Source organism: Corythoichthys intestinalis, chromosome 11 (assembly GCF_030265065.1).
Source record: "Corythoichthys intestinalis isolate RoL2023-P3 chromosome 11, ASM3026506v1, whole genome shotgun sequence".
Lineage (NCBI taxonomy): Eukaryota > Metazoa > Chordata > Actinopteri > Syngnathiformes > Syngnathidae > Corythoichthys > Corythoichthys intestinalis.
Genome location: NC_080405.1, coordinates 33,666,547 through 33,689,162, shown reverse-complemented (window position 1 = coordinate 33,689,162; position 22,616 = coordinate 33,666,547). Strand labels below are relative to the sequence as shown.

Sequence of the window (22,616 nt, the reverse complement as noted above, 5' to 3'; positions counted from 1 at the left end):
TAGCGCGTGACTTATGGGCGTTAGGGTGGTGCGGAAGATCGAGAGACGTGCCTTCCAGTTGTTGTTGCGGGTGTGTCTGTGTGTGTGTCGGCTGCTGCAGACAGCAGTCTTGTGTTGTTCCACAAGTTTCCAAAATTAAGAAATTAAACCTAACTAAGCGGGTGACTCTTTGTCAACTTTACAATACCTTAACTTTTCTTTCCAAACAGCGGCAGCAACACGGCACTTAGCTGACTCCTCAAGCTCACTCCTGAGCGTTTGTCGTCGTCTTCGTCACGCAGCAGACCGGCTTTTCAAAAAGTAGTTGGTAATGGTGGATTTTTTTCACACTGCTCCACGCTGTCAGACTTAGTTTGGTAAACGATCTCTCGCGGCTGGTCATCCAGGCCTTCAATTCAACTTGGCACGTCATATCCATTTCTTCTAGCATTTTTCATGATGCGGGTCTGCTAATTTTACTCATGCACAAAAATAAGGGTCTGCTACTTTTATTCGTGCACAAAGCACAAAGTTAAAATACGGGTGAGAGTGCAAACTAGCACCTTCCTCAACACATATATTTCACGTGTCCTACTCTGACATTTTATTCTCGAGCACTCCTGGCGGTCATTAGAAAAATTGATAACTTGGCCACATCATTTCATACGCCGCAAGATTCAAAATGATGGGAAAAAAAAGTAGCGGCTTTGAGTCCGGAAATGACGGTACTTTAAATTAGGGCTGAAACGAATACTCGAGTAACTCGAGTTTAAAAACTGGTCCGAGTAATTTTATTCATCTCGAGGAATCGTTTAATTTTGCCAGCTCTAAGCATCACCTTTTGCCCGGACTACTTTTAATGCAGGACAACGTGCTGACATCACGTGCACAGAGGAAGAAGCAATTAAAAAAAAAAAAACCTTGCTGCAGCCGGCAGCCGCTACAAACTACTCCGATGTTGCTAAAAACAACGCCCGCATGATGCTACGGTAGTAGTAGGTATCGTCTGATGCATCTCATAGACATCACATCTATGTATAACTAGATGCGAAATGACAGACTGGGCGGCGTTTGTAAACAGCCGCCATCTTTAATCAGTAGACTTCAGCGCTAATAAATAAGATGTCGCTCACTGTCGCTTATATTTTCAATAAAAAAAGTTACTTCAATAATTTAAAAAAAATGTGTTTGAATGCAAAAATAAATGTGAAACTAAAAAAAAAATGCATTTGAAAACTTTCTTTGAATTTTTTTCTTTTGATTGAAGTCAAGTTTTTTTGTGATTGAAACAACTTTTTTGATTGAAGTAATGTAGTTCTGCATTTGGGCCACATTTTGGCTAGGACATTTGTGTCTTCAGTATTTAACAATAAATAAGTTGTTTCAAACAAACAAACAAAAAAAAATTCAGTAGAAAAATCACTTCAATCAAAAATAGTTTTTGAATGCGAAAAATATAAAAATATTTGAGACTTAATTTTTCATTTAAACTTTTATCTTTGATTGAAGGAATCCTTTTTTTATTTGGGCCATAGTATGGGTAGGACATTTGTGTCAAAATCATTCAATCCCAGAAAAAGTTGCTTCAATCAAAAAAACTATTTTTAATCAAAGAAAAAAATCATTTGCAAAAATAAAATTACCCTTCCATAAAATAAATATATATATATATATATATATATATATATATATATATACTTTTTTTTTTTTTTTTTTTTTTAATTTTTTTATTGAAGTGTCACATTTTGTGGACAGCAAAAAGTTTTGAACTCATTTTTAATTTGAAGTACTAAATGTTTTGAACGCACTGTTTTTTTTAAGTAGAAAAAGTTTTGATTGAATCATTTTGACACAAAGATCCAACTTTGCAGCTACTTCCAACCTGTTTGAGTGACAGGTGATTACGGCAATGGCATAAAAGCATGATGAAGCATGAAGCCTGCCATTGGACTCAGCTCGAGGCCGAAAATACCGCACCGAAGGCGGATGACTTCGATTCAAGACAGTGTTTCTATGATCCGAGAGTACATCTGGGATGCAATTGTTTGCTGTTTTCAACAATGTACATCGAATATATAGACATTGATTGACTGAAAATGGCTAAATATTAGATGAAATATCTTTTTTTTTTCATGTAAATTTATAATTGCTCTTTACCTAAAAATTTTTTTTTATCCGTTTACTCGATTAACCGATAGAATTTTCTGTCGATTACTCGATTACTAAAATATTCGATAGCTGCAGCCCTAGTTTAAATAGTTTGGTCCGCTTTGCCGGCAGTAAGTCGAAATCATTCCCAGTGAGGGTTGGACTCCGCCAAGGCTGCCCTCTGTCACTGATTCTGTTTATAATTTTTATGGAAAGAATTTCTAGGCACAGCCGAAGCGTTGAGGGGATCAGGTTTGGTGTTCTCAGCATTGCATCACTGCTTTTTGCAGATGATGTGGTGCTGCTTGCTTCATTAAGCTGTGACCTCCAACTTTCACTGGAGTGGTTTGCAGCCGAGTGAGAAGCGGTTCGGATGATGATCAGCACCTCCAAATCCGAGACCATGTTCCTCAGCTGGAAAAGGGTGGCGTGCCCTCTCCGGGTCGGGGATGAGATCCTGCCCCAAGTGGAGGAGTTCAAGTATCTTGGGGTCTTGTTCAGGAGTGAGGGTCGGAGGGAGCAGGAGATCGACAGGCAGATCGGTGCAGCATCTGCAGTGAGGCAGACTCCGCATTGGTCCGTAGTGGTGAAGAAGGAGCTGAGCCGAAAAGCAAAGCACTCGATTTACCAATCGATCTACGTTCATACCCTCACCTATGGTCATGAGCTGTGGGTCGTGACCGAAAGAACAAGATCCTAGATACAAGCGGCCAAAATGAGTTTCCTCCACAGTGTGTCCGGGCTTTCCCTTAAAGAACCTCAGTCATCCGTGAGGGACTCTGTGTCGAGCCGGTATTCCTCTGCATTGAGAGGAGCCAGTTGAGGAGGCTCGAAAATCTGATTCGAATGCCTCCCACTGGTAGGAGGCCCCGTAGACGACCCAGGACACGCTGGAGAGACCATGTCTCTCGGCTGGCCTGGGAACGCCTTGAGATCCCTGCCTCCGCGACCTGATCCTGAATTGAGCGGCAGATGATGGATGGATGGATGGATGGATGGATGGATGGATGGATGGATGGATGGATGGATGGATGGATGGATGGATGGATGGATGGATGGATGGATGGATGGATGGATGGATGGATGGATGGATGGATAAAAATCTTGTGAATGTCATTTATATGTTTCTCTGATTTTAGATCAATCTGGTAAATACAGAATCATAAAGTCAAGACAAATGGAACCTGCTGGGTTGAGCAAGAGGAGCAAGGAAGGACGCTGGGAGAAAAATATCAGAGGGCAACAGCCAAGAGAGAACAGCACGAGAGTCAGAGGTGAAAGGAGGGAGGAATGAGCGGTAGAAGAGTCCTGTGATTGGATAAATGGGCAGACAGGAAAAGTGTCAAGGGATCGGTGCAATCCTATTTTTACACATCTCCTTTCGGGAGACCCTACTCTCCTCATGTATCATAATGACAGAAACCCCCAAACTCATCTATGGCCCCTTTTCCACCCGTCTCGCATTACATCCATCCCCATTGTTCTAGTTCAACCCATACTGTGTTATGTTTTGTGAATTTCATGTTGTATTGAGAATTCAAGCGTGTCTAATTGGAATGAATTAATGTTGTGTGATCTACAAGGCTCGCACATTGAAATTACTTATCGACCTAAGATAACTATTTGGAGCATGCACAATTCATCCAGACAATGAACTCACACAAATTTGCACCCCCAGTGCGCGCAGCCTTCCTCTCCACGGCTGAATTCACTTCTTATAGTTTGTTTGTAATTTTTTTCTTGTGTGTAAAGCAGTTACTTTATCCTTTTTGGTGGGAGAAAAAAAATCTCAGATATCACTTTTTGAATGTGTCTCTGGGTTTGTCCCTCCCAATTAATGGGGAAAAAAAATAATGTTCCGCCATGACAGAAAAGTTTTCTGTCCTTCTTTGAATTTGTGTATCTTTCATGTTGAAAACCGATTCACATAGTCTTTTTCTTTGTTTGCGCTGTGCTGTTTACTTAGCCATGACAGGTTTGTTGCAGTGATGCGTGTGTGTACGCTCTTTGTTGGACTCTGATTAAAATCCCTATAGAGAGATTTATCATCTTTAGAGGGAAGAAAAAAACTAAATAACAAGTCCATCAATTCTTCTATTTGATCTTATTCTTCATGTCTCAGGCCTTCTTTATTCTGAGAATCCAGACCTTTATTTTCTCGCCTCTCCCCAGGCTCAACCATTCTATGATGTTGGGAGGTCATTTGTCTCCATGTTAGAGCTCCCATGTCCCCTGCTTGTCCTATTGATTCCTTCAAACTTTGCTTCGCATTATCAGCACCAAAAACTATAGCGTACACAGTTTGTAGTATTTTCTGTCTAACTGGATGGAGTCAAACATGTGTTGTCTCCAGGAAATAATAAAGTGACAAAATAGGGACAAAAAGTTACTTAAAAATGGTCACATCACCAAAAAGTGAATACAAATGAAATTAATCATTTGCTTGGATTTAATTATATTTAAACTAAATGGTGGCAGAAATAAGCATCAATTAAATTTAGTTTGCCAGAGACCTCAACTTATTTGTATCTATTGCCAAGGTCATGGAAATGGCCAGTTGTAGACAACATAGATTTAAAATTTCCTAATACTGCATTTGACTAAAGAAATGCACCCTCCCCCATATTGTTATTGTTAGGACTCTTAATCAGACTGGATCTTGCTTTGGCAAATATAGACCCTCTGAAACTGAAAAACATTTTAAGACTTCCACCTTCATCTTGTTTCAAGGCTCAGTCAATACCACTGTACAGGCAGTCCCCGGGTTGTGACATACCCAACTTATGTGATTTTGACTTACGACGCCTGAGATTCCGGCATTTTGTCTCCTGTCATTTTTTTTTTTTTCAGGCGCGTAAACAATACCTAGTTCCCATTGCCGTTCTTCACGTCAAAATCCTCTCCTCCCCCAAACAGTGTCGCCTTCATCCTGCAGTTCCTTTCAACCGGGAGGTCCATCTTCAGATCCCGTTTCCTTGCTCTCCTACGGCTGCTGCTGCTTTCCCCCCGGTGCGGACTCCTCTTGCGAGTCCGTATCCGTTTTTTGAGTTCGGACAGCGGGCTCGCGTTTAGAAAGGCGATGCTGGTGACCTGAGCGGCCATGATATACCCCCTCCTTCACCTCCCCTTCTTCCTACAGTGCCCTTTTCTCTCAGCACGGCGACTCACTCGCTAGCACAGCCTGAATAGTCATTGAATATAACAGGATTTAACACAACGTACCTCACAGTATCTATTTTTTTCTTCACTTTATTAATATGACATGTAACGCATGTTTTTGGATTGGTACTCTGAGATTTCGGGGTAGCCTATTATTTTTTTGTTTTTGTTATTCTTTTTACTTTTTAGAGATACTTAAAGGGTTGATTCTTCCGACTTGCGCGGAAATTCAGGTTACGTCGCCAGCGCAGGAACGGAACTCGTTCGTAACCTGGGGACTACCTGTTGTAGTATCTTTTTTTGTTTTTGGCAGAATAAAATCATCATTTAAAAGTTTGAAGAGGCTCAGTTGGCAATTTGGCTGATCCAACCTTTGGCTTACACTATTCAGCCGTCATGTGTTGTAAATACTGTATATATATGTGTGTGTGTGTGGTTTTTTTTTTTTTTGTCTTAATCGATGTTACTCGCACGGTGACTAGCAAAATATAGCTGAAAGTTCAATGAATGATGATGGAATGAAAGAAAACGATAGTAAGAGCCAGTATGATTTGATTTTAAATCATATAATTTCCAAATGATTTAACAATGTTTTTTGGATGCTGTAAAGTCTTGGGATGTATTCTGTTTTGTGGAGACCATATATACTGGCTGATCATGCTATTTTTCAGAGGATTGGAATCAGGTGAAAAGGGTTGGGTTTTTCAGTTAGAAAATAAATTTGTTTTATGATTCATGCTCGTACAGCCTCCTGCTAGCTAAGCAGTGCGACCAAACTTTTTTTTCAGCAGCTGGTGTTTGGTACTTAAAGTTAACGATGATTGACAGGTTTGTAGCTTTGATCTAGATATGATTGGTATATTTGTTTTTCTGCCTAATGCTCGTACAGCCTATCACCTTCCTCCTGCTAGCTAAGCAGTGCGACCAACCTTTTTTTTCAGCAGCTGGTGTTTGGTACTTAAAGTTAACGATGATTGACAGGTTTGTAGCTTTGATCTAGCGAGAAAAGGCTCTGTAGCTCTACGATCACAGGCACAAGTGTGTCAATCATCGTTTAGTTTGTTAGTCTGTGGCAACAAATTCAAGTGAGAGGCTTTTCTCGGCAGCGTGAGTGATTTTGAGCAGACTCACTTAATGGCAAAATACCGTATATTGCAATGTTAATTTTTTTCAACATAATTCAGGCCTAGTTTATATACACCGTATTTGCCCGAATACAATACGGTGTTTTTTGCATTGAAATAAGACTGGAAAAGTGTGGGTCATCTTATATTTGGGGTCTAGACATTATATCCATTCACGACGCTAGATGGCGCCAGATATCATTGAAGCGATGTTCTGTCATGACAGATCTCAGCTACGCTCAAGTTTAACCAGTTTGCATTATTTAATTGCAATGTTTTTCCTTACTCAGATTTGTTTCAAGACTACAGTTACAGTTACACTTCACTTTGATGTTTAATGCAGTTATTGCAATTTTGTTGTTTTATCACAATAGATTGGTTTATTTACATTTCAAAAACCAAAAGCCATTCTTTTGTGAATGTGATTGCACTTTAGTTTACATATTTAGATGTTCAGATATTAAGATTTGAATGAGGCTAAATACCATGCTTTTTCTCTCAAATATAGTGTTATAATCATTTGTTTCAGATTTACTGTAATTATTTTCTGTATAAAAATTAATTTGGTGTTCAAAAAGTCTTTTTTCAAACTTGAGTCTTGAAAAAGAGGGGGTCTTATAATCAGGGTCGTCTTATATTCCGGCCAAAACAGTAATTTGTTTAAAAGTTTAAAATACGCTAGTGAATATATTTTTAAAGTCGTTTTTTTTTTTTTTTTAACAAAATATGAGACATTAATTAATGATTCTAAGCTAAAAATGACATTTTGAATAATAAATATAATTACTACCGGTAACCTTGTTTTCATGACTGGGTTAAAACAAAAACAGTTGCGCGATGAATCTGCTATGGCAGCATATAGACATATTGTTCTATCAAACACAACAGTTGTTTTGGCTTAAAATACAGCAGTTTCTTTTAAAGAGGAGTGCAAGAGCAGAAACTGCTTTTTCAGTCTTGTCTGTGTTTTCCGCCATATACTGGACTGTCTCAGAAAATTAGAATACACAATATTCTAATTTTCTGAGACAGTCCTGTACATTAATCCACCATTTAAAGCAGGGGTGTCCAAACTTTTTGCAAAGGGGACCAGATTTGGCGTGGTAAAAATGTGGGGGGCCGACCTTGGCTGACGTCCTTTACATAGAACAATATACAGGACTGTCTCAGAAAATTAGAATATTGTGTATTCTAATTTTCTGAGACAGTCCAGTATATATATATATATATATATATATATATAGAGAGAGAGAGAGAGAGAGAGAGAGAGAGAGAGAGAGAGAGAGAGAGAGAGATGTAAATAACGAAACATGCAATTCATTCTTGTAAAAAATCAGTGCCGTGGCGGCTCTCCACGCGTCACACTTCGGGGCTAAAACCCCTTCTTACTCTTCGTGACTTGGCCAGATCCCCTCTTTAGTGTATGCGTGTGTGTGCGTGTGTGCTGTTCCCTCTAGTCGAGTAGTCAAAATGCTGTAACAATGAAAAGTTGTTTTTCTTTATACTTGGAATTGTACACCTACATATGTAATTTAGTAAAAATAAGCAAAAAGTTGACAATTTTAGCCGTATCTATCATTGCAGAGCATCTTCAGCCAGCAGTACTCCACAAAATCCAACTTCAATGCCCCTTTTTGCTTTGTAAATGAGGTATTACACACACACTCCACTGCTTCTTCTGTGCAGCCATCCATGTATTTAGCTCAGAGAGCCCAAAGATGTCAATGATACCAGCCTGGCACAGAATTAAGCCCACAATCAGCTGCTTGGAACATGCAGCTACATCAATATGCAGTATTTGACACCTATAAAATTCTATTATCAGTATATTTTAGTTAAACTTGCTTTTTTGGTGTTTTATAGACTGCTCGTGCCAATCTTGGTTTTCCACAGTAGTAAAATTAAACCTTCTGAAAAAGTCCCAATGTCACTTTTGGGGAGTAAAACATCTGGTCAATGGTCACAATTTGCTTACAGAGCTGATTAAGGCTATACCTGTTGTGTGTGGAAGCGTGTGCGTGTGTGCACATGCAAGTGCATGCATGTGTTTATTCACAAATGTCTGCTTGCCCCCAGCTCCCAATGTGCCTCCCAAAGTCCTGTCTCTGAAGAGCTATGACCATTAAGCAGCTGTTCACTTCTAAAACTGCACACACGCACATGCACACACAAATGAGGGGAATGGAAGAATGCAAATGACTCTCGATATGTGCAAAACTTCTCCAGAGGGACAAACTGTTTGGGCCAGAGACATGGAGAAGTGAATATTGATAATGGCACATGCATTGCGCATACTGTGTTTGCATGTTTCAGCGCTGTAATTTCAAGTTCTTAAGTTGCTGATCCTTTCTATGTGTGTGCATGTGAGGGTATATTCAAAGCAAGGACGCCAGGCTAAGAGCACTTCTTCTTGAGAGGAAAAAAGGTCCTTTTGTTGCTGTCCATGGTGCTGCACTCAGGCATAAGGGTGAGGTGAGGACAAAAAGTGTATGTAGAGGCCACTGTTGATGTACTTTTTTCCCTCCTTAAAAATAGGTACCTCAGTTGATAGTCACAGGTTTTAATTGTAAGAATTCTTTCAATATAATCAATCTCTGACAACTGCATTCAAGTGAAAAATGTCGACAAAAGCGCTACGGGTGCAGAATCCTTGCACTTCATAGTGCTTAATAAGTTCATTTGTGTTGAGCTGACAAAGTAGTCTGAATTAATTCAGTGTTTCTTTCTTGTCGCTGAAATGTGATTATTATACGGTGTCAACTTGCAGGTGCCTTAATGAGAATGTATGGTGAAATGTATAAAACAATTGAAGTTTTCTTTTCTCATGCCCTAGTTTGTTTTCCCTGAACTCTGGTTTTATATGAAGCCAACATCGGTTATGCTGATGAAAGAAAGGAAAGATTTTTGTGTTATTTTTAATGCATGCACAAGGGGCTTGTGGGTGTACTGCTGTGCTCCCTGCCTAATAAGAGCTTAACCTTATTAATCACATGAGTGTGTTGAGGGTGGCCCCGGTGACACTCACACATGCTTGCGTAGACACATGTGCACATGCAGGCAGAGGCATGTCAGTCTGTTATTAGTTAATAGCTCATTAACACTAGGTGATTAATTACTCTGGCTGGGGTTCATGAGGATGGGGGAGGATGACGTAGGGAAGGAAAAAGACCTTGGAGACAACCGAGCTTTCTTGAGGTAGAGGAGTTGTGAAGGGTGCTGGTGGCTTCTTCTGCAATGCTTTCACCACTATTGATCATGCATTTTAAATCCTCTTGCAAGTGTGTGTGTGTGTCTTCTGATACATTGGCGTGAGGAGGCATTTTGCTTTGGTGTGTTTATTCCAGTGTCTCACGGGGATCAACCGTAAAGGTTAACTAGTCTTTTCTTAAGCTTTCAGCTTCATGACAAATGACCATGTTCAACCCGAGGGGGCACCTTCCAGCACACCTTCCTCCTCCGTCTATTCCATTCTCTCTTCCTTCCACCATCCTTCTTTCGATCACTTTTCCCCAAGGTTGCAGTTCAGGAGGCAGGTGAACGGGAGGAACAAGTAGAGATTGGAAAGTTGAAAAAGGGATGAAGGGGAAAAAAGTATTTTTGAGGACATTATCTGGTTGATGTGGGCATGAAAACATTGAAAAGTAGTAAAAGAATCACCAAGTATATTGGAATTATTATTCTGAAAACAATGCTTTTCTACGTTTTCACGTTTTTTGGGGGGGGGGGGGGGGGGGACTGCATTTTTTGTGTCCATTTTCAAATTGTCATGAGTATCGTAATTTGCCGAATATAACGCGTACTTTTTTTCCCAAAATTTACTCGTAAAATCATGGGTGCGCGTTATTCACGGGTACAGGGACGGAGACAGAAAAAAATTCATCATGATTCATGTTCCATTGTAAGCATGGACCAGCACAATATTACCTAATCCGAACGACAGTGATATAATAATCAAGTTTCATGTGGTAAATAATTGTTTTCATGATATTTTTCACATCTAATAAAATTAAAATGTTTTTTTGTACTATTCGTTTATTATTCACCGGTACGTTTTCTAACCTTTGCGTTGCAACATGGCGGCACACGGCGATGTTGTTTTGAAGAGAACGTATACGGCTATCCGTTTCGTATAAATGTTGACCGTGTGGCGAGCTAGGACAGGAGTGTGAGGAAGAGTGTCGAACCACTGAGCCAAGCCGCGTTGTTTTATTTACATTGAAACTCAAAAGTAACAACGTATGTCTTGCACGCAAATGGCGTACCGCACGCAGGCTATTTTTAGACCGTGACGTCGCATCGTAAAGCGGAAGTAAAGCCGAAGTGGGACATTATAGACCCGCCCTCGCATAGACCCCACGTAAAAAGTGCTACTTTTCGCCGGTAATCTTTCAAAAACGAACATAGCGATCACGCATTGCTTTTTTGGAACTTGTAGAAACGACTCTAGACATTATGACCATGAAGGATGTTTTCTTCATACGTTCCCGGAAACCAAAAACTCGGGAGGAAAAAATGTGAAAACCGAATCAACATGCGCGGACTTTAACACCAGCTCGGCGAATCCATTCACGTTTCATATGCAGTAAACATTATGTTGGGTTGGCATGGTCTTTCAGAGGACAAAGAGGTAAGCCATTTTTATATTTTTACTTTATTTTTTTTAGCGTAACGTTGTGCCGTACTGCTTCTGTCTGACAATGAATGACCTGAAAAAACTACAATGGTATCTGACTGCCACTGTTACCGTTTCTGTTTTATATATATATATATATATATATATATATATATATATATATATATATATATATATATATATATATATATATATATATATATATATATATATATATATATATATATATATATATATATATATATATATACTGGACTGTCTCAGAAAATTAGAATACACAATATTCTAATTTTCTGAGACAGTCCTGTACATTAATCCACCATTTAAAGCAGGGGTGTCCAAACTTTTTGCAAAGGGGACCAGATTTGGCGTGGTAAAAATGTGGGGGGCCGACCTTGGCTGACGTCCTTTACATAGAACAATATACAGGACTGTCTCAGAAAATTAGAATATTGTGTATTCTAATTTTCTGAGACAGTCCAGTATATATATATATATAAACTTTAGTAAGGGGGAAGTGTAAATAAATTATAGGATTAAGATGTGTTATCAATGAAAAAATTTAAAGTGTTCGTTGGCTGTCACTGAGTAGCATTTGCGACCGCTCCACAAAGCTAACTAAATTACCCCCAAGAACGGTAAGAGACGTAGGACAACCAGAGGATATATAAGAAAGACAGGGCTGATGGTAAAGGATAGCTTGTTGAAACCGGAGAATGCCATTGTCAGTCGCGTCGATTAAAAAAAAGCTAAAGCTATGCTTAGGTCGGCTCGTTTTTTTCGTCTTTTTCAGCCTTCGACGCTAAAGCCATCTCTTTAACTGAACATTTTTATGTTCTTCCACATCTATGCCAGTCAATTTGGCACCGGGCACATCATTTTCGGGGAGAATTGGTAGGTTTAACGCTGTAAACATCTCCTTCGTACACGATTTCCATTCATTTCCTATTAGGGACAAATGGTGGCTTGTCCTTGCATAGCAACCGTAGCTAATGCCATGAATATTAATGAGCGGAAGTGACGTGTTGCTTGCGGTACGCCATTGCGGGACATTTGTTTACTTCCGGCTGTTCCCTTAACAGAACTCTTCCCCCCAGGAACTACACAACTTGCCAACATTAGTTCCGCTGGTGAATTATGTTAAAACTCGCTACAACTCCTTACTTTGTGAAAATTATTATCGCATACTGTGAGCAATTTTACCACAGAATATTAATATTCTATTTTTAAAAAATATATATTTGACAAAAGGATTAAAAAATGCTGCAACCGCGTACTTTATAAAAGTTCGAGACATCAGACTCATATTTATTGGTGCTAAAATTAGTGCGCTTTATACTTGGTTACAAGAATTTTCCCTAGATTTTACAGGTAAAGTTGGGGTGCGCGTTATACATGGGTGCGCTTATATTCAGGAAATTACGGTATATTTCCAATTTAATATTCATGTGCCGTTGTCATAAAACCTTATTAACTATCGTTGATATCGAAGGTAACATTTTCCCATGAACAAATTTAGAAGTCGACTCCTGTAATATAAATACATTAAATACTTTAAAATGAAGGTGGACATTAAAGCGTTGATTCACTTAACATATGAAGCTTTAAACAACGTAACTGTAAAATAATGGATGTAAAAACAAATACATAAAAACACAAAATGTTAACTTTGATTGCAATTAACAACATGTATACCAGTCGTCAAGTAAAAACCTCATAGGCAGCTAGAGACTCAATTATCTGGAGTAAAGTCCCCACTATCTTGTCAGCCACACTTCTCTCATTCACTGATTCCCGCGGCTACTGATGCTCAACTGCTAGCTCATTGTTGCATCATCTTCAGATGGCAGGGCACTGAAATTTGGGATAGCCTGGCACTCCATTGAGAAACTCTGTTCAATGTGAGACTGTTTATTTGATGTAATTGCTGTATATTATTTCTAATGTTCTCTATTATCAAATAACTCTTTGTGGAATTTCTTCCTTCTTTTAATGTTGTTAAAAAACAACAAGGCCAAATAAAACGCAAAATGTGCGCACAGTGAATCTTTTGCTGTTGGGTGAGCTAATGTACCACTGTACTTTTACAGTCCTTGATTATTGAAAATATTCCTAGCTGTAATAAGGACATGATTGAAAAGTACATTAAAATGTTGACATGAAAAAATATTCTGGTTTCTCCTATTATCACTGGCATTATTAATGTTATTATTTTATTTTATTTTTTTTTTTTGATCTAGCCCTATCTTCTACATAATCCTCTCTCTACTACTGACAGCTCTCACTACATTTATCAATCTTTTCTTAGGTCTTCCCCAAAGCTTCTTTTCGTGCCCACTAAGAGCAAGTATCATCTCTTCTTGAAAAGCCACGCAAAACTCTTTCTTTTGATCTCCTTTCCACCATATGCTTCTCTGCTCTACCTCTGTTTTCCTAATCTTCCTCACCCACAATACTATTTTTTTACACACCAACATCCTAGCTCAACTCACACTCTACTTAAAGTCAGTAATCACTTTCAGATTACGTTGTCTGCAAAAGATAAAATCCTTCTGTGTGCATCTACCTATGCTTTCTTTCTTGCCACAGCAATTCCACCTTTTGGTAAAGTCCACCACCTGCCCTCCATGTTTCTTTGTTTGGTAACAAATTTACAGTCATCAACAAAAATCGAATAATTTCCAAAATTGCATTTAGATTGACACAAAACCTCGCATAGATTAGCTCAAGCCTATGTAGCAGACATCTCCAAAGTTTCAAGTCTGTACTACAAAAATTCTTTGTTTAACTAGCGCTCAAAAAATGTGCTACAAATTAGCTCCCCGGCACTGCAGGCACATTTGGATCCAGCGGGCAAAGTTCTTGGTGAGAGTCGTCCAAAGTGTGATTGTCTATCAGTGTCTTTACCTTTGAGGTTATGCACAGTCCAATGGGTTCTGAACTTGACCCATCAGAAGATCATTGAGTGGACAGGAAATTCACAACATCTGAACCGTTCTTTGAATTCCAATTGAGCTGCGTGGATAGACTTTAGCAGAAAATATGCCTCAACTACAAATGTGTTTTCCTAAGTCCATAGCATCTTGAAGGTCAAATTTGTTAGATTCCGAGAACATTAATTCTTCTTTGTGAATCTGAAAAATAAAAAGAATTGATTAACTTTTTCAACTTATTCAAGTTTAGGTGATGACTGTTTTTTTTTTTTTGTGTCACCCTGTATATTGCCACAGGTTTAAGCAGGGTTTCCACTATGAGTTTTTGAAGCTGTCGTGGTGGTGGGCTGCATCAGAGTCGGACAGACCCCCCATCTCATGCCGCCGCGAAGTTGCTTCATATCATGACGAATGACATTTTTTGGTTTTAACATTTATATTTCCCAAGAAAAACAATAAGAAAGATCTATTTGGAATATTTCATTAGCCAGGCTAATGAAATATTTCGGAACGTGACGGTCTACATTTAGGATGGAGTATTAGGGCCAAATAAAAAATAAATAAATAAAAGGATTATGAAATTAAAGTCGTACTATTGCTACGAGAAAAAAAGTCCTATTATTACGTAGGTGTAATGTAGCTGTAAGCCACTATGCACTTTACGTACATGTACCTTAGCTGGGAGCTACAACGAACCAATTAGAATAAATCATTCAATGGATAATAATTTGACATATATGAGGAAAAATATTGTTATTATATTAATTTACATTTTAACGGAGGTGGCAACATTGTTACGTAATGTAGCAGCTTATTCACCTACATTAGCCATATGTAATAATACGACTTTTATTCTCGTAGTAATACGAGGAGAAAAAGTTAAACTATTACTAAGAGAATGAATGACAAATTAATAGTATGAGAATAAAAATCAAGTTTTTACGTAGGGCTAATGTAGCTGAATAAGCAGCTACGCTACGAACTTTATGTAGTGCGCTGCCGCCTCTGTTAAAATCAACAGTATTGAAAGCATCTTGTGTTTTAGAACTGGTTTAACAAATAAGGAAATCCTTAATAGTTTGCCCCATCTACATCAAATTCTAATCAATAGAAGGATTTATACTACCACTACTAATTACACCTAGATTATACTTACATTACCCCTACGTAATAATACGACTTTTTTTCTCGTAGCAATAGTATGACTTACATCAAGTAGTCCCTTTTTTTTCTTTATTTGACCCTAATACGTACTACATTACCATAACAATAACAGACCTTCTGTTAACGGACCCCCGTACGTTGACAACTTAAATCTTTTCTAAATACTTTAAAACACATATCTGAAATTACAACCAGTGACATCAGCAACGAACAAATACTATGCTAGGACGCGGCGATTTTGGTAAAACACACTCCATGAAGAACTTCAACGTTATGTCAATATTAAGGTTGTTTTCACAGGCTTAAACCAGAATTACATTTATTAACTTGAAATACCTTTCTGTGGATTTTTCTCCCGATTTCCAACATTGTTCCAATGTAATCAACATCGTGCCAACGTAGTCAGGCACAAGCTTGCAATAGGAGAACCGATGTGATCAAAATAAAGTGTGCAAAGGAACAATTTGCATTTGACGTGCTAATTCAGATGACTTCTGGCAAATAGTGCGTAAATAATGAGCTACATGTATTCATTTAGACATATTGTTAAATTATACATATTGTAAATTACAATGTATCTTTGAATCTTAAAAAAATATGTACATCTCATTTGCAAGGCGTGGTGGCTTTCATTTTAGTGTGTCAGTGTGCCACAATCTTATATGGATAGGGGAAACCCTGCGTTTAAGACAAATGCCCTTCTTAATGCAACGCTCTAATCTTAGCCAGGTTTTGGATCAGCCTAGAGTTTGTATTGCCCCTGGATGAATTGTTGAAAATTTATTCAGAAGTTGCGTAGAAATGTATATTACATCCAAGTTGCAAATGCTTTTTTCCAACTCAACCACACAGATGACTTTTTAACCAGAATTGTGTACTAATATGATAATAATGTACAATCATAATGATAGTAATTGTATCTGCGCCTTCATTTTCATGCCTATATATTTACGGTATACACAGAGTATATGCACAGGTATAATGATACAGGATGGGAATGATGAATCACCTGCTGAAGAAAATCGATCACTTGTTGACATGCATGTGCATGCACATGTTCAGTGCAGTGAATGTGGGCATGTGTGTATGATAGAGTATTACAAGGTGTTGTCAAGAAAGCAATTTGTTTCTGTCTCGGATGAGTTTTTCATCATGACAAATTGATGTAAACCTCATCTAAAAATCCACCGTCTCCCCTTGTGCCCCCACTGAGCCTACCTGGGCGCCACTCACAGCTTTATTGGGATGAAGTCATAGCTGCAATCCCCCACCACACCCTCCGCACCCCTTTACTTGGCCCCGCCTCTGCTGTAAATCTGGTCTTGACACCTGTGTATGAAAGTGTGTATATCAAGCAAGCAGAACTGTAGGCTATGTGCGCACAGCAGTCTTGATCCCCACATCTGTATGTGTGAACACGCACGTACGTGCTGACACATACAAACCACCTATGTACACGCGGGAGGGCTGCAGATGATGTTATCTGACAATGTCACATGAAGAGGTTGAAAATGAGGCTAACAATGGCGCTTTTCAGCCGTGGCACGGAGGTTGGCCTTTTTTCAACAGTTCCAACTCTAGCATTGCAGATGCACCCTCCGTTTTATTTCAATAGATTCTTCAGATCTAGACAAGCTAATCAAAGTAGGTTGACTATTGTTCTCTCCGTTTTCAATCACTGTCCACCTAAAGGTCGTTGTCATTCTTCTTCTACTGTGCATGGTTCATTATGCACATCAGTGTCAGAAACACTGAAAAATTGGCGCACATGTTTTTAGGTGATTATGTAAAGTTTTGTGAATGCATAGTTCCGGACTTGAGTTGTTAAATATGTAAGTTATATTATGTTTCCGTGAAGCTTACAATTATAATAAGCTTATTTGCATCATCCTCCCCGGTGAACTAGGACCAGATGTATGCCCTCTGCTGGTTAATATGGGGACTTAATGTCACTTGGGAAGGTGTTGATGTTAATCTTAATTCATTCATTCTGTTGTCTTTGAATAAATAGATTTTTAATTTGATAAGTGAAGAAAAGATCCCCTCCTAAAGGTCGTGGGATGTACAAAAGCGATGACTGGCTGATTAGTTCACCCTTTATTGCAGTATTTACAATGTCTCTAGAGGTTGCATTGAGTGATATTCTCTATTCTTTTATGTTCGGTCATTTTGAGAATGTATGTATATCCCCTGGGAGGTCTGACATAATATTAGCTTTTTCTTTGCAGCTACCTCTGCCCTCGTTTCTATTTTTTCCAGATTCTGCTCTCTGTAATCTTCCCTCTCCTGGTCTTGTCAATGTATTCTTATTCCAGAGCCCGTGATGTCCACATTTCTGTTTTCCTCTCGCAGACACTCCTGCGGTCCATTACACGCATTGTCACATACTCACCCTTCTTGCAAAGCTAACCTTCTTTGTTTTTGTCTCCCATCCTTTTCTCCATCCCTTCGGCTCACTCATTAGCTCTCACAGTCGCTCGTTCTCCCTCTGTATCTCACTAGATTGGCGAGAATGGGAGAGAGAGAGAGGGTAAGGGAGAGCGAGTGATGGGGGAGTGTGTGTGCGATGAGTCTGCTCTCAGTCTCAGCCGTGACCAGATGGAGGATGGAGCTGCAACAACATCTCTCCTTCTCTTCTGCTCTGCCTGCCACAGGCTGAAAGGCTCTCTCTTTTCCTCTGTCTCCTCATCCATCCAGTCCCCCTGTGCCCGCATTGACCTTGATGTGTGACGGATTGAGCTTAAAAAGGAGTAAGGACAAGAATTGAAGGGGGACAAAAAGACGTACAGTCTCCTGGCAAAGGGTATAGCAGCACAAAGCTCCGTGCTCATCTTTTTTTGCCTGAAGCATGTTGGTGTGCAGGGTTCGTCTCTGCAGTGCAACAGCTCCACGTGTGTTTTAGTGTCTAGTCCCACACTGCTTGAGTGTATTTATATAGCGCTTCTGGCACTTAGCAAGTGGACTGGGCTTCTCAAAGCGTGCCTCAAAACAGTCGGAGAGGAGAGAAAATAGAAGAACTGCGAAAGGACAGACAGAAACGGGGCGCAACAAACATTGAGAAACAAGACAAGTGCTCTTTGACAAGAGCGAAGTGGAGGAGAGGACATTAGGGTAGAGAGGGTTAATCAGAAAGCGATAGAAGTGCAGAGCGATGCATCACTCAGGCAACACAGGAAGAACAAAGACCCTCTCTCATGAGACAGGTAAGACCCCCAGACACTTGTCACTTTATAGCAGGCACATGCTTTTGTGCTGGGGTGTCTCCGGACATATTGTCTTTAACAATAGTCTTGCTTTTACTCGACTAATGTGTTGCTTTGGTTTCCTAATTTTTTGTTGTTGTTGTTGTTGTTGTTGTTGAACTTTGTGTAGGTCCATTTGTATATGTTAATGTGTGTGTGCATACATCATTTGGACGTGCACTTTAAGTTGTAATTGGCGTCTGAGAATGGCAGTGAGCATTAGTCTGCAGATGTGCATGTGTGTGTACAGTTTTGTCATTAATTAGAAGTCAGACTGAACTGTGTGTTTAAGTGCACTTTGTGTACCCCCCAGATTACTGTTTGAGTTGATGTTAATTATAGTGAGTGGCAGGTAGCTGATGGCAATACAAGGAGCTCTGGTTACCCTTTCGCTTGATATAATTTAAACATTTGAGCACCTCAATATTTATGCAAGGTTACTTTGTTATTTCCATTTTAAAGAAGAGTGTGCTCAAATTTTAGGACAATAACTTGTTACTCAGTTTCTACCAACTTGTTTTGAACTTTTGTTTGCGCCTGTAGATTATTTATTTAATTGTTCTGTGTAGTGTTGACATTGATGTTTAGGGTATGGAAAGAGATTTTTTATTTCACTACAGTCTACAGTGTGCTGTACACTTGATGAATTGTGGTGTGAATGTGGGGTAAAAACCTGCACTAGCCAATCAAACCATACCTTCAGGCTCTTCCAGCTTTGACATAAACCATCTTAGCAGCTCTGACACACGTGCCTACTATCTGACAAACATTATTAATAAAAACCTCTCTCGCTTGCACACGCATAAATTATGCACAGTAACACTCACATACTGACAAACACACTCACGCAGCCCAGTAGTAGTGTCCTTTTCTGATTGCTACCACGGACGAGAGATGATTGGCATGTTAGACCAAGGAGTTCCTGTGGTATCCATGGTAACAAATTAGGAGGCCTCTGACTTAGTCCTCTGTGATGACAGTTTAGTGGTTCACTTCCTGATTTGCAGAGTGGGTGGATCTCTTGACTTGCAAAAGACCCCAGCCACTGTTTTTTTCCTCCAAATCTCTCATGTATTAAATACTTGTGGTCCCATTTTACTTGAGTAAATCATGGAAGCTGGATCAACATTCCCTGTTCATAAAATAAAATAGACATGCATAGATGCTGAATGAGAAAGTGTCCAAGGGCCATTTGAGAGAGAAATACAGTAGGTGTGACTGACTCCATCTGTGACACAAAACCGATACAAAAAAAAAAAGAGTGTGACACAGACAGTGTGCCATCTGTGGACACCTGCAGTTCCTCCAGGCGAAGGCCCCCTTTTATACACAGTGCCAACAAATGCCACCTAGGTGTGTCTGTGTGTGTCCTCACAATGCAGGGAAACGTCTAAAGCAGCTTTGTTGAAAGGGGCATTGCTTTTGCATGGAATTTCACGGAAGTTTGATATGCCTTTACTTCAACATCTGATAATGTTGTACATTACAATACTATCTTCAAGGTTATTTCAATCCTAAACGTGTAAATTCAGATTCAGATAAGTAAAGATACACGGATAACAATTGAGGAAAAAGGAGTGTCTTCCATACAGTTGTCCACCGTGCCCTTTCCTCCCTCTGTCAGGCACTAGCTCCACCTAATGGCCTCTCAAGGTACTGAGATTGCACAGATTTTCTTCCCCACTGTCAGACACTTGTTTGAATACAGGCTCCGACTGTCTAGGGTCCGCATGTTATGCCTGTGCTTGTGTGGGTTTTTCTCCCATCTTCCAAAAACATGCATGTTGGTTGATGAAAGACTTTAAATTGTTGAACTTGTGACTTTTTTTATTTTTATGATCTATAGTGTGCTGCGTGATTGGTTGCTGACCAGTTTAAGGTGAACCCGTTTTACTAATAACCCTCATTATCACGAGCAGGGTAGAAAAGCAGTGTGTATATATACTATCGGCTTTCTTTTTGATTGATTATATTTTGTAATTGTCGCTACTCACATGATTTCAATAGTTTATTGAAATATGTGGTAATTACAAATTAATTACATTGTACTAAATGTATATTATATATATTATTATAATATATATTTTAAAAAATAATAATAATTAATGCTCATATTAACACATGAATGTAATGCTTAACTTTTTCAAATATATTAATAATTAAAAAAGAGAGACAGAACTGTTCTCGACTAAGCATAATTGATGGCGCCTACCTATTCACCTATTCATTAATGAATATTTGTGTGTGTGTGTGTGTGTGTTTTTTTTTAATTCAAACAGTTCTAAGAGGCAAAGGCGTGTACAGCATGAACAGCACACTAAATAAGTTCTAGCACAACAAGCATATTACAAATTCTAATAGTAGGATCTTTTGTTGATGTATTTTCAGAAGTCACATACATGATGGCAGGCAGTGAAGATGTGACAAACAACTCGCGGGCGAAATATCTGATATGTATAAACACTTTAAGATTTGCAGACCAGCAAATGTTTAGAGGGAACCTTAGAATATGTATTGGCGACAAAATTAATTCAAAGTCCAACAGATATTTTAATTTAAGGAAAGCTGGGCCAATTTCTTCTGTGAAGCATAAAGCTGTCATTGTACTGAAAGTGGATTGCATACTAGGCAATTTTTATTATTATTATTATCATTTTTAATATTTTCAAATGACAAATAAATAGTCTAATTTATCATGAACAATGGGAGCCTCACAAACCTGTCATTATCCACAGCATTCAGCCTGCATTCTGTCATGTTAGCATACTTCGTCAGAGTAGCATACTGCTATTCTTATAAGTGTAGTTGTGCACTATCACTGTGTGGCAAACACGGGTTTGCATTTGGAAAAAGTGTGGCCACCACCTATTTCTGTATTAAAATGCATCAGATGGTTGTTAAAAAAATTTTTTTTTTTTTTAAATTACGACCATAGCAACAACCATACTTTAAACTATATCTAAATTTTGATACACAACAGGTGGGCGCCACACAATAGAATAGAATAGAATAGAATAGAATAGAATAGAATAGAATAGAATAGAATAGAATAGAATAGAATAGAATAGAATAGAATAGAATAGACACTTTGGGTGATGTTTATTCATTCAGTGATTCTTTTTCGGTCCACAGTAGTTTTTTATTTATTTATTCCAATGCATGTATGCATGTGTGTTAATTAATAAAATAAATTTGAAAGTGTAAAAAGTGTTTGTTCGTGCGTGCGTGTATACATACCGCTCATATTCTGCTTTTGCCCATGTTTTTATATAAAGCACTTTGCGCTGCACTATAAATAAAGGTTTCATTGATTGATATATGCCAACATACATAGTAATAACCAGGAAGCTTACAATTACTAGTGGACGTATTTGGCACTTGCATTTCACAAATGTGTCAGAGTGCACTAAAGCACAAAATTACCCATCTGAAGAGCTGAAAGGTATTATATATATATTTAAATATTATTCATTCGTATAATTTATCCATTTTATGAGGGAATACCTGTATAGATGGATAGTGGATTAAAAATGGAGATGAAAGGGAAAATAGAGTTTAAAAAGCACCGTGTGCGGGGGGGGGTGGGGGGGTGGGTGGGGGTGGTAGCAAACCGATTAATACGTGCGTGTCACGGCTAAACAAATTAGCATGTGTGGGACCAGATGGTTGAAAAAAATCTTTGATATAAGACTAGTGGGTCATACATACACACACGCGCACACACGCACACCCACATGCAGAGTGTGATAATTTGGCCGTGAGTCATTAAAAGGCAATGCTGACTCCAAAGTGAGCAGTGACAGTCATCTACAAAGGCCACTCTCATGTATTCTCTCTCTTTGCCTCTCTTTACTCCGTCCATCTGTCTCTGTCTGCTTCACTCCCTCTCCGTCTGTGTTTCCACCTACTTCGGCCTCTTTACCGAATATGCTTTCCGCTCCACCCACTGCTCATCTCCCGCTTCTTCCAGGTTTGCACCTTATCTTCTTTTTTATTTTAATATCTTATTGAGCTTTGCATGGGGAAAATTAGCTTCCCTATGCTTTCAGTACAACCGGCTTGTGAGGTTGTTTCGTCCTCAATCACAGTAAAAGCATTTGTTCCCTCCACCACTGGAGATAGATTATGTATTTCACTCCTTTCCCCCGTGTTGGCTTTTTTCGCCCCTTCCATCACACATTTTCTCCTCCCCACTCAAGGTCAACTGGAAGATTGCTTTCAGCCCCTTGTGTCC

The 22,616-nt window shown here is 39.0% G+C and overlaps 1 protein-coding gene across 22 annotated transcripts in view; it reads left to right on the top strand.

Moving 5' to 3' along the window:
* The window catches only part of tenm2a (teneurin transmembrane protein 2a), a 342,932-nt gene that overhangs the window by 151,570 nt on the left and 168,746 nt on the right, over nucleotides 1-22,616 (top strand). For 2 of the 22 annotated variants that reach the window (XM_057849566.1, XM_057849565.1), the window contains exon 1: nucleotides 14,324-18,343. The exons of the other annotated variants lie outside the window; for them this stretch is intronic. In XM_057849566.1, coding sequence (XP_057705549.1) covers nucleotides 18,292-18,343 — 52 coding nt within the window. In that variant the 5' untranslated portion in view covers nucleotides 14,324-18,291. Of the gene's footprint in view, nucleotides 1-14,323; nucleotides 18,344-22,616 lie in introns of those variants that run through there. 22 annotated transcript variants of the gene reach the window in all.